At 42.2% G+C, this 10,892-nt stretch overlaps 1 protein-coding gene across 1 annotated transcript in view; it reads left to right on the top strand.

Annotated features, from left to right (window-relative positions):
• Nucleotides 1-9,445, top strand: part of tmem67 (transmembrane protein 67) — a 15,844-nt gene extending 6,399 nt beyond the window's left edge. The window contains exons 11-28 of the mRNA XM_036539055.1: nt 636-701; nt 934-1,090; nt 1,618-1,741; nt 2,078-2,183; nt 2,299-2,355; nt 3,423-3,521; nt 4,006-4,104; nt 4,404-4,490; nt 4,923-5,013; nt 5,234-5,373; nt 6,005-6,145; nt 6,359-6,439; nt 7,054-7,170; nt 7,887-8,003; nt 8,089-8,193; nt 8,413-8,515; nt 8,665-8,807; nt 9,299-9,445. Coding sequence (XP_036394948.1) covers nt 636-701; nt 934-1,090; nt 1,618-1,741; nt 2,078-2,183; nt 2,299-2,355; nt 3,423-3,521; nt 4,006-4,104; nt 4,404-4,490; nt 4,923-5,013; nt 5,234-5,373; nt 6,005-6,145; nt 6,359-6,439; nt 7,054-7,170; nt 7,887-8,003; nt 8,089-8,193; nt 8,413-8,515; nt 8,665-8,807; nt 9,299-9,379 — 1,914 coding nt within the window. The 3' untranslated portion in view covers nt 9,380-9,445. The remainder of the gene's footprint in view (nt 1-635; nt 702-933; nt 1,091-1,617; nt 1,742-2,077; nt 2,184-2,298; nt 2,356-3,422; nt 3,522-4,005; nt 4,105-4,403; nt 4,491-4,922; nt 5,014-5,233; nt 5,374-6,004; nt 6,146-6,358; nt 6,440-7,053; nt 7,171-7,886; nt 8,004-8,088; nt 8,194-8,412; nt 8,516-8,664; nt 8,808-9,298) is intronic.
• The last annotated feature ends 1,447 nt before the right edge of the window (nt 9,446-10,892 follow it).

Here is a 10,892-nt window from a genome sequence, read left to right on the forward strand (position 1 = left end):
AAGATCCATCTAAGTCTAATTCAACACACTATATCATGTTTCATTACTCACATAGGGTAAGTATAATATAAATATCTGTCTTATCCTGTCTAGGAACTACATGTGCAAATTAGCTCTCTGGCTAACCTTTGCACATTTATATTTTTGTGTATTGTGAAATATTGATTAATGTGCACTGTCCCTGTCAAATTGCTTAAATAGATAAAACAAATACATAAATTAAATGCAGGTGCATTTGGCTATGTCCCTGTTTCGGTGCAATTAACACAATAGATTTTTTCTTATTCTGTATCCACCTGTCCCATTCCCTAATGTTGTTTTAAAATGACCAGCATTCATGTTTCTCACTGATAATACTTAGAATACACCAAAGATCAAACTACTTACAATTGGACTTACACTTTGTGGAAGACAAACAGCAAAACGACAAACAGGAGCAAAAATACAGTTCAAAAATGAGCACACAAAGACTGGATGAAGGAGGAAGTGCTATGGGGTAGTGAGGCATTTTAGCCTTCTTTTGGTCTCACATATGTGGTACTCCAGGGCTCAGTTCTGCTACCTCCTTAAAAGCCTCACCACCCGCCACATTGTGACATTGTGGTCAGCATGTGACTGTGCGTGTTCTTCTCTAGCTATGCCCTGACACAGCGGTCAGAATCAAGGCTGCCTACACGTTCGGGACCGCCTATCAGCAAAGCGTGAGTGACTTTCCACACGTACCAGGCAAAGGCATTCCGCCTTTTACTCTTAGCCTGTCTTACCTCAGTGGGTTGGGTAACTGCTTAATAGATCCTTTGATTGCATTTGTCAACATGTATCGTTCTGTACAAGACATACTCTGTTTCTAGGTTTTGGTTCAGATTATCAGATTTCATGCCCCTCTGCAGTTACGGTATTAATTGCAGTGTCTGCTTTCTTGCATTTCCACAGTGCGTCCTCTCTGTGTCCAAGATTCTGACTGATTTCCCAGAGCCGCTGTTTTATGACATATTCATGGACTTCACCCTGAGCAGTGGAGAGAGGAAGCTCTTAGCTGTGCCTGTCCGCAACCTCAACCAGCTTTTTAATGGGCAGCTTGTCAACCAAGGTGATGTTTGTATACTGTAGATGTTACCCCTAGTAGTGTAAACCTCTTGCTTAACAATAATACGTTACAATATCAATACTTCAGCAATAATACAGTATACCATAATGTATCTGAGAATTCATTTCAATACAAGTAATGCGATTCACAGTGATATGCTTCAATACAATATGATTCTACATAACCTTAAAATTATTCTATACTTTAAAAAAGTATAATGTATCTATGTAATGGCTCATATGCTATTGGTAACCCTCAAAGTTCAAAGATAACTAGGATTATTGCAAATGGCCAAGTTGCATCCCAATTCCTGCAGTAAGATGAATGTTAAGTCAATAAATGAAAATGGTGTAGATGGATTCTTACATGCTACATCACATTGTTTTTGTATCAATACAAATCAGTGTATAGTCTCTAGTTATCCCTTGACTCAGTTTTGCACAAGATACTCTGAAAAATAACAATAGTTGCAATATCCATATTAGTATTAATAATTATAACAAAATCGTGTTACCTGTTTTTACACTCAGGGAGTAACATGAACAATTGGTATCTGTCTCGGCGGATACTATTGGTGGACACTCTCACTGGGCGTGAAAACAGACTGGAGGCCCAGCCCAAATTCATACGTGTTGCAGCCAGCATAAGGATAAGGTAATGTAGTGCTGCTGATCGGGGACAGTTAGGAGGACCCTTTGAATTAGATATGTGGTTTGTGATAAATGGTTGATATACGGTATAAGAAGCCACAGAAGTTCAGATGAGGAAGAGTAATGCAGGGAGCCCTCAGGTTCATCCAGGCATTCATATTTATAAACCTACAGTCGATGGCTGTTTTGGATGAGTAAAAAGATGATGATGATGATGATGATGATGTTTTTTGTAAGAACAGCTGTAATGCTGGATGCACAGTGTTTTTAGTACTTATGATTAAAGTGTCAACTTTGTTTTGAATGTTCTAAATGATGATGACAAACTCCATTGTTATAGTTTCCAGCTGGTTGCAGACACTCAGAAAGGAGAGGTCTACCCACCGTTGATCACTGTCTCCTACTCAGATATTGCCATCAATAACCCTGACACACAGACAGTTCCCGTAAGTCAAACATGCCAGAATCAGCTGTCAGTCGTCCTGGTTCTCTGAATGAAAAACTTCATGGTTGGCTTCCATACAGTAACCAGCTGGTTCTCCTTCTCTGTTCTAACTTCAGGTGTCGTTCACAGTAGAGTATGAGATGGACCAGAAGGAAGCCCAGATCAAGACAGATGTGAGTACTTAGACAACATACAAGTTCAGTATCTGTCAGCTACGGTGTAATTAATCCGGGACCTTGAAGTATGCAACATAATTCAGTTTCCATTAAATTCACACTAGCAGTGTGCCTTAGATTAGTGGCTAGGCTTGATGTCTCCAAGTGACCAGGCGCCATGTTAATGTTGTTCAATGAGCAGCGGCTCTAGCAAGAGAAATCAAGGAAACCTTCAGCTGTTTTTTATGGCTAACAGGGTCTCCTGTGTCTGCATTAAGTAGCATTTTCCACTGGGAAAGAACATCTGAGGATTATTCTTATGCCTTTCCATTCAGTTAAGGTGTCTCGTTATAAGGTTTCGGCTAACAAGCAGGGATGAATTTACATTACTGCCATGTCCTATCCTCCAAATGTGTTAAATATTTGGAGGGTTTTGATTTGCTGTGTTGGATTTTGTTCTAATTTTAAAAGTAAACGAACCGGACCAAAAGCGCGCTTGGAGAAAAAGCTTTATTTGGTGATGGAATCCGGCAGCATCTCTGCCTGCGAAGCTTTAACTCAGAGAACTGTTACCGTGATCTGCCTTTTATACCATGAAACAAATGGCAACAAACAATAGGTTTTACACTGTTGCAACATCAACCTATGTTCCCAATGCAAAGCGGGATCCTTTGATGCTGACCGCCCCTTTGTGTGGTGATGGTTGCCAATTGCCCACTCCCGGTTGTATGCTAGACTTGATGGCTGCTGCCTGCCTTAATCAATTGCTCTTGGCTCCAACTGTACCGTGGCACCAAGAGGTGTGGAGCTTCCTTTGTAACTATGATAATAAGGCCATCAGGTTAACAGTTCTCTGATTCTGAGCCACGTCTGGTCAGAAGTTAGAAGCACTATAATCTTACAGCTGGCATGTCTTTCTTGTGGTGTTAAAGCTCAGGGATAGGGTTCAAAATGAACTCTAAGGAAGCACAGCATCAGCCTGCGAACGGCCCACATTTTAACGCAACCAAAGCTTTGAACGCCAAGAAAGGTGGACGTATCTCAACGTACTGTGTCACCAATCAAACCACCTCTGGCTTTCCTAGATTGCTCTGGGAGTCCTAGGTGGGGTGTCCGTGCTGTACTCGCTCCTCAAGACGGCCAGCTGGAAGAGGAGAATCGCCTCCCCGATAATCGATCTTGAGGTGAGCGCTGTCCACAACACTCGTTATTTTTTTACTTTGAACAATGGTTGCCAAACTGTGAGACGGGACCCTCTGGTGAGTTATGTGAGAGGTTGAGGTGAGTGGTAAGGTATGTTACATATCCCCTTTCCACTGAAATTTACACTAATTCAATTAAAACACCACACTAGCTAGTCACCACACTTTACAAGAAAGTGTTCAATTGTATATTTGAGCAAATAGGTGGTGGAGGATCATCACTAATAACATATGGATCACAAAGAACGTATATGCCCCTTACACGAGTCATTGCCATGGAACCTTTCAGTGATTTTTACACACACTTGGATTACATATACAGAGCTTTGTGTGTATTTTTGTAGTGGAAAACTCCAGGTAAAGTCACCTGGCCAAGAACAGTTAGGTTGTCCAGCCTGATGCGTCTGAAGCTGAGATAGATTTGACTTTGTTAAATTAAAACATTATGTTTGCCATTCGTTCCCAGACCATCCTGAAATTCTTGCTCTTCTATGCTGGAGATCTCGCCAACGTGTTCTTCGTCATCACGGTGGGGACTGGACTGTACTGGCTCATATTCTACAAGGTAAATAAATCTGGCACTCAAAGCAGGCAGATTACGTCCAGTTATGGACACAGGTACAATTATTCACTTCCTGATTGACACTCGCATGCCACTTAACCTTGTCTCGTTTCCTTTCCCGTTATTTTATCGTTTCTGGTGGATACTCTATCCAGACGGTGGAGGCAAGTCTTTCCCTTTGATCTTCCGTTTGGTGCTATTGGGTCTGTTGTCTGCACTGTCTCTGTGTGTTAGAAGTGTAACGCTGCACAGGAGGCAGAGGTGTTTGTGCAGGGTTTCACAGTGCCTCCGCTTGTTTTCAGGCCCAGCAGTTTGTGTCAGTCCTGCTGCCCCTGCCCTCCCAAGAGGAGCAATTTGTCACGTACGTGGGCTGTGCATTTGCCTTAAAGGTAACCTCTGTGCTTTCAGAGCGATTTCGGGTACTGTGTATCACCAAGAAAGAGCTCATTTGGTAACACCTTAATAAGGCTATCATAAGGCCTGGCATAAGCGTGTCTAACTATTAATAACAGCTTATAAGCATCATCTTAACTTTATATGAAAATTAATCTGTCAAATGCAGAAGCAGTTCTTTCTTCATGCTAAATAACATCTCATATTTATGTTTTTGAGCTGGTTATGTGTGTGGCAAGTGTGTGTGACATGTTAAATTGCATTTATAGAAGCTTCTGGCTCCATTAGGTCATCTAAAGTGTTACCATTTATTTCTGACAGTGCAGTTTGCGTAGTTCTACAACACACTGTGCTCCAGGGAATGTGCTAACGTGTCTTAGCTGAATAGGTAGCTAAATAGGCTCGTTTTGTCTTTTTTTTCCCCGCAGGCAGTCCAGTTTTTGCACAAGCTAATCCATCAATTGTCCGTGGATATATTTTTCATTGACTGGGAGAGACCCAGAGGAAAAATCATGGAGGGTAATTTTGTTTAATGCATTGCTTTTGCCTATTGCGCATCTGAGATTTTATCCAAAAATGTATTTGGTGAAATGTATACAGTACCACACAAAATCGGACAATGAGAAGCATGCATCCAAAGACATTTGATCTAATTTTGCTTATTTTTAAATGTTTAAATGCTTGTGTATCTGTTTTCATTCTTGTCTTTCACAGTAATGGTTGTTTTTGCTGTTTTAAGCGGCAGGATCAACGAAAAGCATTCCGACCCCCGTCAGTATATGGAGAACGTACTTCGTGGCCAACGAATGGAACGAGATCCAGACGATTCGCCGAATCAACCCCGCCTTCCAGGTGGCTACAGTCCTTTTCTTCCTGGAGGTATGCCGTCATGATGGCCGATCCTTTTCTAACCTCTAAGCAGAAGTTTTTTTTGTTTGTTTTTTTTGGGGGGGGGGGGGATCTGACCTCAGGTCTCATTTCCCAAGAGGAACAAAGCTGCTTTCTACTGGGTGCCAAGATGGTTTAACAGGGATCACTGCTCCAGGAAAAGAGGTGCCTGAATATGAGTATTTGCGTTCATGAGTCATTTCAGGAGGTTTCTGTGCCGCAAACTGAAAGACTTTCCTCTCTTGGGTAATTTTTATTTGTTAGTTTGATAGACATCAGTACAGGTCATGTGTATTCCATGCATTTCTATGGTTGTATCCTCAAGGTTACATTTATATTCAGTCACTCAGCAGACACTCTTATCCGGAGTGGCTTACAGAGCAAAAGGAACATAAGTGCATATAATAAGCTCAAATAAACAAATGTACATGCAGCAAATGACAGACCAGGTCTAAATGTGTGCCAGTCCATCACACGCGCTGTAGTAAGCAGTGCCATCCTGATTACAGAGGTGTTATAAATATAGAGGGTGTGCAGTAAGCTTCACGGCTTGTCTCAGCACTGGTCTCGGTGGAGTCCCCTCTGGTAGTCCATGCTTTTCTCTTCCTGTGTCCACCCCTAGATCGTGGGCTTCTCCAGCCTGGCCCTCAGAGATCCCTCCTCTGCTCTGAAGAGAGACAGTGAGGCCTACGTCCCGCAGTGGAGCCTGATTCTGAGATACGGCGTGGCCACAGCCGTGTGGCTCATCATCGGCTCACTGCAGGTAACGGAACAAGAGAGCTTCAGTCCCTGAAGGGAACAGAGCTTTGATTAATAAAAAACGCTATTACTGTTATCATAATTAATCTGTTTTATTATTCCCTGCTGTGAAAGATGAGCCTTCGCCTTGACTGCGAAGTCATACACAGCTCACTTAAACTGCTCCTTCCTGCGTGTTTTTATAGCTTCCTGAATAGTGTCCCATTCTGTTTTCCAGATACTGTTCTTCACGGTCTTCCACGAGAGGTTCGTGGAGGACAAAATCCGTCAGTTTGTGGACCTCTGCTCCATCAGTAACGTGAGTGCGGACCTTGTGACAGTTATTCATTTGCCTCGCTGCCACCCGTATCCGGGGCAGCCTCCACAGCTTACATTACACACTCAAAAGAGCAAATGAGGCTAAATGCCTTCTTCAAGGGTACATAAGAATAAAATAATAAGAACATAAATCTTTTCGGAGTATGTCCCCTTTAACTATTGTTGGAATCGTTGAATTATTTTGGGGATGAAATCTATTTTTGACTTGTTTGAAATTTTGTCCTTGACTTGCTGTGAGGGCTTTTGTCATACCAGGCAGTTAGCACACACTGCTGCTGGCAAGCAAAACCAGAGTGCGGCTAACTCATCCAAAAAAAATCTAACTGTTTTAGTGTTGTTATAGTGTTTAGTGTATAATGTTTTAGTTCATTTTTACGCTTGCTTCACAGGAAAGCACTAGAAAGCGTATATTCTCCTGAGGTAGTCAAAAAACCTGAAAACCCAGAGCCATCTGGGAAAAGCTGGCATATTATCCCAATGGCCCCGGCCTCCTGCCCAACGCTGCAGTGTGTGAAAGTCATGCAGAGCGAATAGTTTCCTTGGTAACCTCTTGGCTCAGCAGTGACTGACAGTGGGTTTGTTCCTGCTCCTCAGATCTCCGTCTGGCTGCTCTCCCACCGCTGTTTCGGCTACTACATCCACGGTCGCTCCGTCCACGGCCACGCTGACACCAACATGGAGGAGATGAACGTCAACCTGAAGAGGGAGGCGGTACGAGGGGGGGTCAGGGACCGCCTGTCTCATGAGACACCGTTATCCGGAATGAGAGAGCGTAGTGTTGATCTCTTGCGCGGGTTCGGCCTCACGTTCACGCAGTGACATGTTCACTTGATAAAGCAATCAAGGGCATCTTTTGGGACTGTGTGTTTAGAAACTTTATGTGTTGTTGTTGCTACCCTCAAACCGTCAGAGACACTGCACTACAATCTGTCACTTTAGGAGATGAGGCTGCCCTTGGGTCCTTATGAAGGTCCTAGTACTAGAGCTTGGTGGTTATGTATTCATATAAGCAATAGTATGTTAAAAGATGCATGTAGTAGTTCAGTACAGGAAACAGGAGAAAAATGTTTGCTTGGATGTGCCAAGTATTTATGCACCTGTCTTGTAAGATGTGTGTTTGACATATGCTTTGGACATGAATGAAGTACTTCCTGTGAGGTTTGTTTGCAAATGCAACTGTTTCCATACACTGAATTGGTTTCTGGCTCCATTTAGATGTACTCATACATGTGAAATGACATGTAAAGTATGGTTAATCTACAAATAAAAGTTAGGTAGTCTACAAATAATATTTCACATTTGCGGTCAACTATGAGTCATGTTTCAGAGATTAGCCCAAAGTGCATCAGTAACTGCATGTATGACAGGATATTCAGAGTAGCGCTCAGGTTAAACTGCAGGGTGCCTGCTTTTTTTGTCCATTTCAGGAGAACCTCTGTGGTCAGAGAGGGCTGCTCCCCAACACCGACACCCAGACCTTCCAGATCTCCATCACCAACAGACTCCGTCAGCAGTACGACAGGATCCTGGACCCGCTCACCAGGGTTCGTGTGATTGATCCCTCCTCCTTGCATTGCCGTGATCTGATTGGCTCGTGGCTGTGTCTGTAATCGCTCGTGAACTTTACAGAGAAACGGGCCCTCGCGACTGTTGGATGCCACGGCGAGTCCGTTCGAGCAGAACGCCAAAGCGTACAACACCATGAACAGGTTCCTCAGTTCTGTCATAGACCATGTAAGTATTTTTGACTGTTTAGTCTACAAGCAAAAGATAACAGTAACTCGTTCAGTGTCTTCTTTGCTTTAGTGCATGCGAATGTGAATGTGATCTGGTACAGTTATTTGATTGTAGAATGGGTTTTACTTGGCTGTGGCTGCAGATGAAATTTTGGATGTTGTGGCTATGGTCTTTAATCCTCTACTCTTTTCTTTTTCCTTTCAACTCTTTCCTAAGGCACATAAGGAAATGGACTACATCGTAAAAGACAAACTGTTGTTCGAAAGAGTCATCGGAATGGAATTCATTGAACCGATGGACAAAAGCTTATTTTACAATGGTAATCATTTCACAGATTTCTTCTCTTCCATTCATTTAAAGTGGGCTTCAGTGTACTTGAATATTTAGCCCATGTGTCATGTTTACACCCGGTGAGTCTCATCTCTTTGAGTCTACCGTGCGTTGATTGGCCTTGCTGTTGTGCTATAGATGAATCCCATTCATTCAGCGATGTCCTTTACTATGGAAACGAGGCCACCCTGCTGATTTTCGACATGCTGTTCTTCTGCGTCGTGGACCTGGGCAGTCAGAACTTTGTCTTGGCTGCAGTGCTTACCTATCTGCAGCAACTGGTAAGTGTCTCCTGGGTTTGTTAACATTATGCCTTTGAAAACTGTCACAGTGTGTCACTTAAAATTCTGCCTGGAATGGACCCTTTGCAGATGTTCTGTAGATTCCAGCCAGTAGGGGGCGGTGTAAGGCAGAGAGAGGACATTGGATTTAAGGGACATCAAGAAGACATAACTAGGGGAAACAGCTGAATACATTTACTGGTATTAAGGCTTACAGAGTTTTCCCAGCAGTTATCGCTTATGTTCCATAAATATAAATGTACAGTTGAAGCTGTGTGTACGTGTATGTGAGCATGTGTATATATGCACCTTTTCCAGGTAAGCATAATACTCACTATATTAAATAGTTCTGTGAATGAGCTCTTTATGACCTTGTAGCTATTTCACTCGTGCATGTGCAGTGTTGTCATTTGTTTTGTCCCCGGGCAATAGCAAATATAAAAAAATTTATTACTTACTGCAGTTAATAATTTTTCTTTTTTCCTTCCTAGCTCTTTAAGCTGGTCCGAAATGCCATTAGTCGAAGGAACTTGGCAACAAAGACTCTTGTGGATGAGAGGTTCCTCATGTAGTGTTTCCCTCTGCTTTGGTCTGAGGAAGGTCATGAGGTCATTTGGGCAGTGCCTATGTGACCATGTCAGTGCATATCTTTGTAATTTGTATTTTTTACAAAAGGTTTTTTTTTTTGCTTTCACAACATTGTTGTTTTCTGCCAAGTACTTTGTATAGTAATGTTGATAGTGATAGAATATTTTTTAAACATTTGCTTTTGTACTACCACGATTTTTATACAACTGTTACAAGATAATGAAAATGTTTTGATGTTGTATTTAATTGTTGGCGTTTGTTTAATATTAAAGGTGTTTTTTAGGGATCTCTTCATTTTCAGATCTTTTCATTTCAGACGGTCAGTCATTTATTCCAATGAAACGCATTGTAATCATAATTGTTTGATGAAAAACCCAATAGGTTACTATATTGAATAATTCCTTTTATTGCCACATGCAAACCTGTTCAATATCACCTTTTGGCATATCCTTCACCGTTGTGCAGCTTTCTACAATACAGCATTAAACCACAAAATGCTACTTATGTAAGACTGTGTTTAGCGTGTCAGAGTTATGTAAAGGCACCATTACTTTTGACCTCACCAACGTCACTCTGAGATGTAGTCTGCACTACTAATACACAACAGTAGGTTGGAGGTGCTATGATGGCATTAATTCTACAGATGCCAAAAGGTCTTGGTCCCTTGGTAAGGTAGAACTCAGCCTCCATGAACTTCAAACACAGTGACATCACCTCTTATGTTCTACTCAAGATGGCACCATGGGTGATGTTTGCACCATCAACCCCTCCACCTGGGGGCATCATTGCTCTTGCAGTGTAAACGTCCTCCAGCTGAGATCAGTAGTGTCCTCCAATTGGTCCACATCCTCACTTCTGAACAGCAGCGCAGCAAACTTGGTGTCAGTAAGATAGCACTGCTTCACTCTCAAGTGGCAGGCATTTTGGATACATTTACCCTTATCTGGGCATGTCCTTGCACTCCCATTCAAGTACAGAGGTCTATGCACCATCAGCTTAATGCCTTTGTAGCCTAACAGCAGTCTGTATTATTCTTACTTACAAACAACAGCGCGATGAGAGAGAAGAAAAACTATTCAAAGAATAGACCGGCCCTGATGCCAACAATACCAGCAAAAGATAGAAGTACAAACATCACAGGTATAAATAACGTAAACATGTACTGAAGTAGGAGATCTGCAGATTTGTGTGGGAAAACAACATTCACATTTTACTTCCTTTAGTGAAAATCAGGAGACGTAGGTGAGATCTCCTCTCCCACAGGCATAAAGAAGCTTCTCAGTTACAAAGCGTAATAAGTGAGTTACAGTGGTGTCACCTGAGGTCATGAAGCCCTGCAGAAGCAAGTTGGTTGAATGTGCCACATGTGTTATAATAACCTGTCATATGTGCAGGTATGTACATGCTTAATCTGGTATGAAGGTGTCACATTTTCCCACTGGCTTCCTTGTTATATATATTACATGTTGTTAAGCTCTGCACTGCTAACTGAGGAGT

The sequence above is a fragment of the Megalops cyprinoides genome, chromosome 10, assembly GCF_013368585.1.
Source record: "Megalops cyprinoides isolate fMegCyp1 chromosome 10, fMegCyp1.pri, whole genome shotgun sequence".
NCBI lineage: Eukaryota > Metazoa > Chordata > Actinopteri > Elopiformes > Megalopidae > Megalops > Megalops cyprinoides.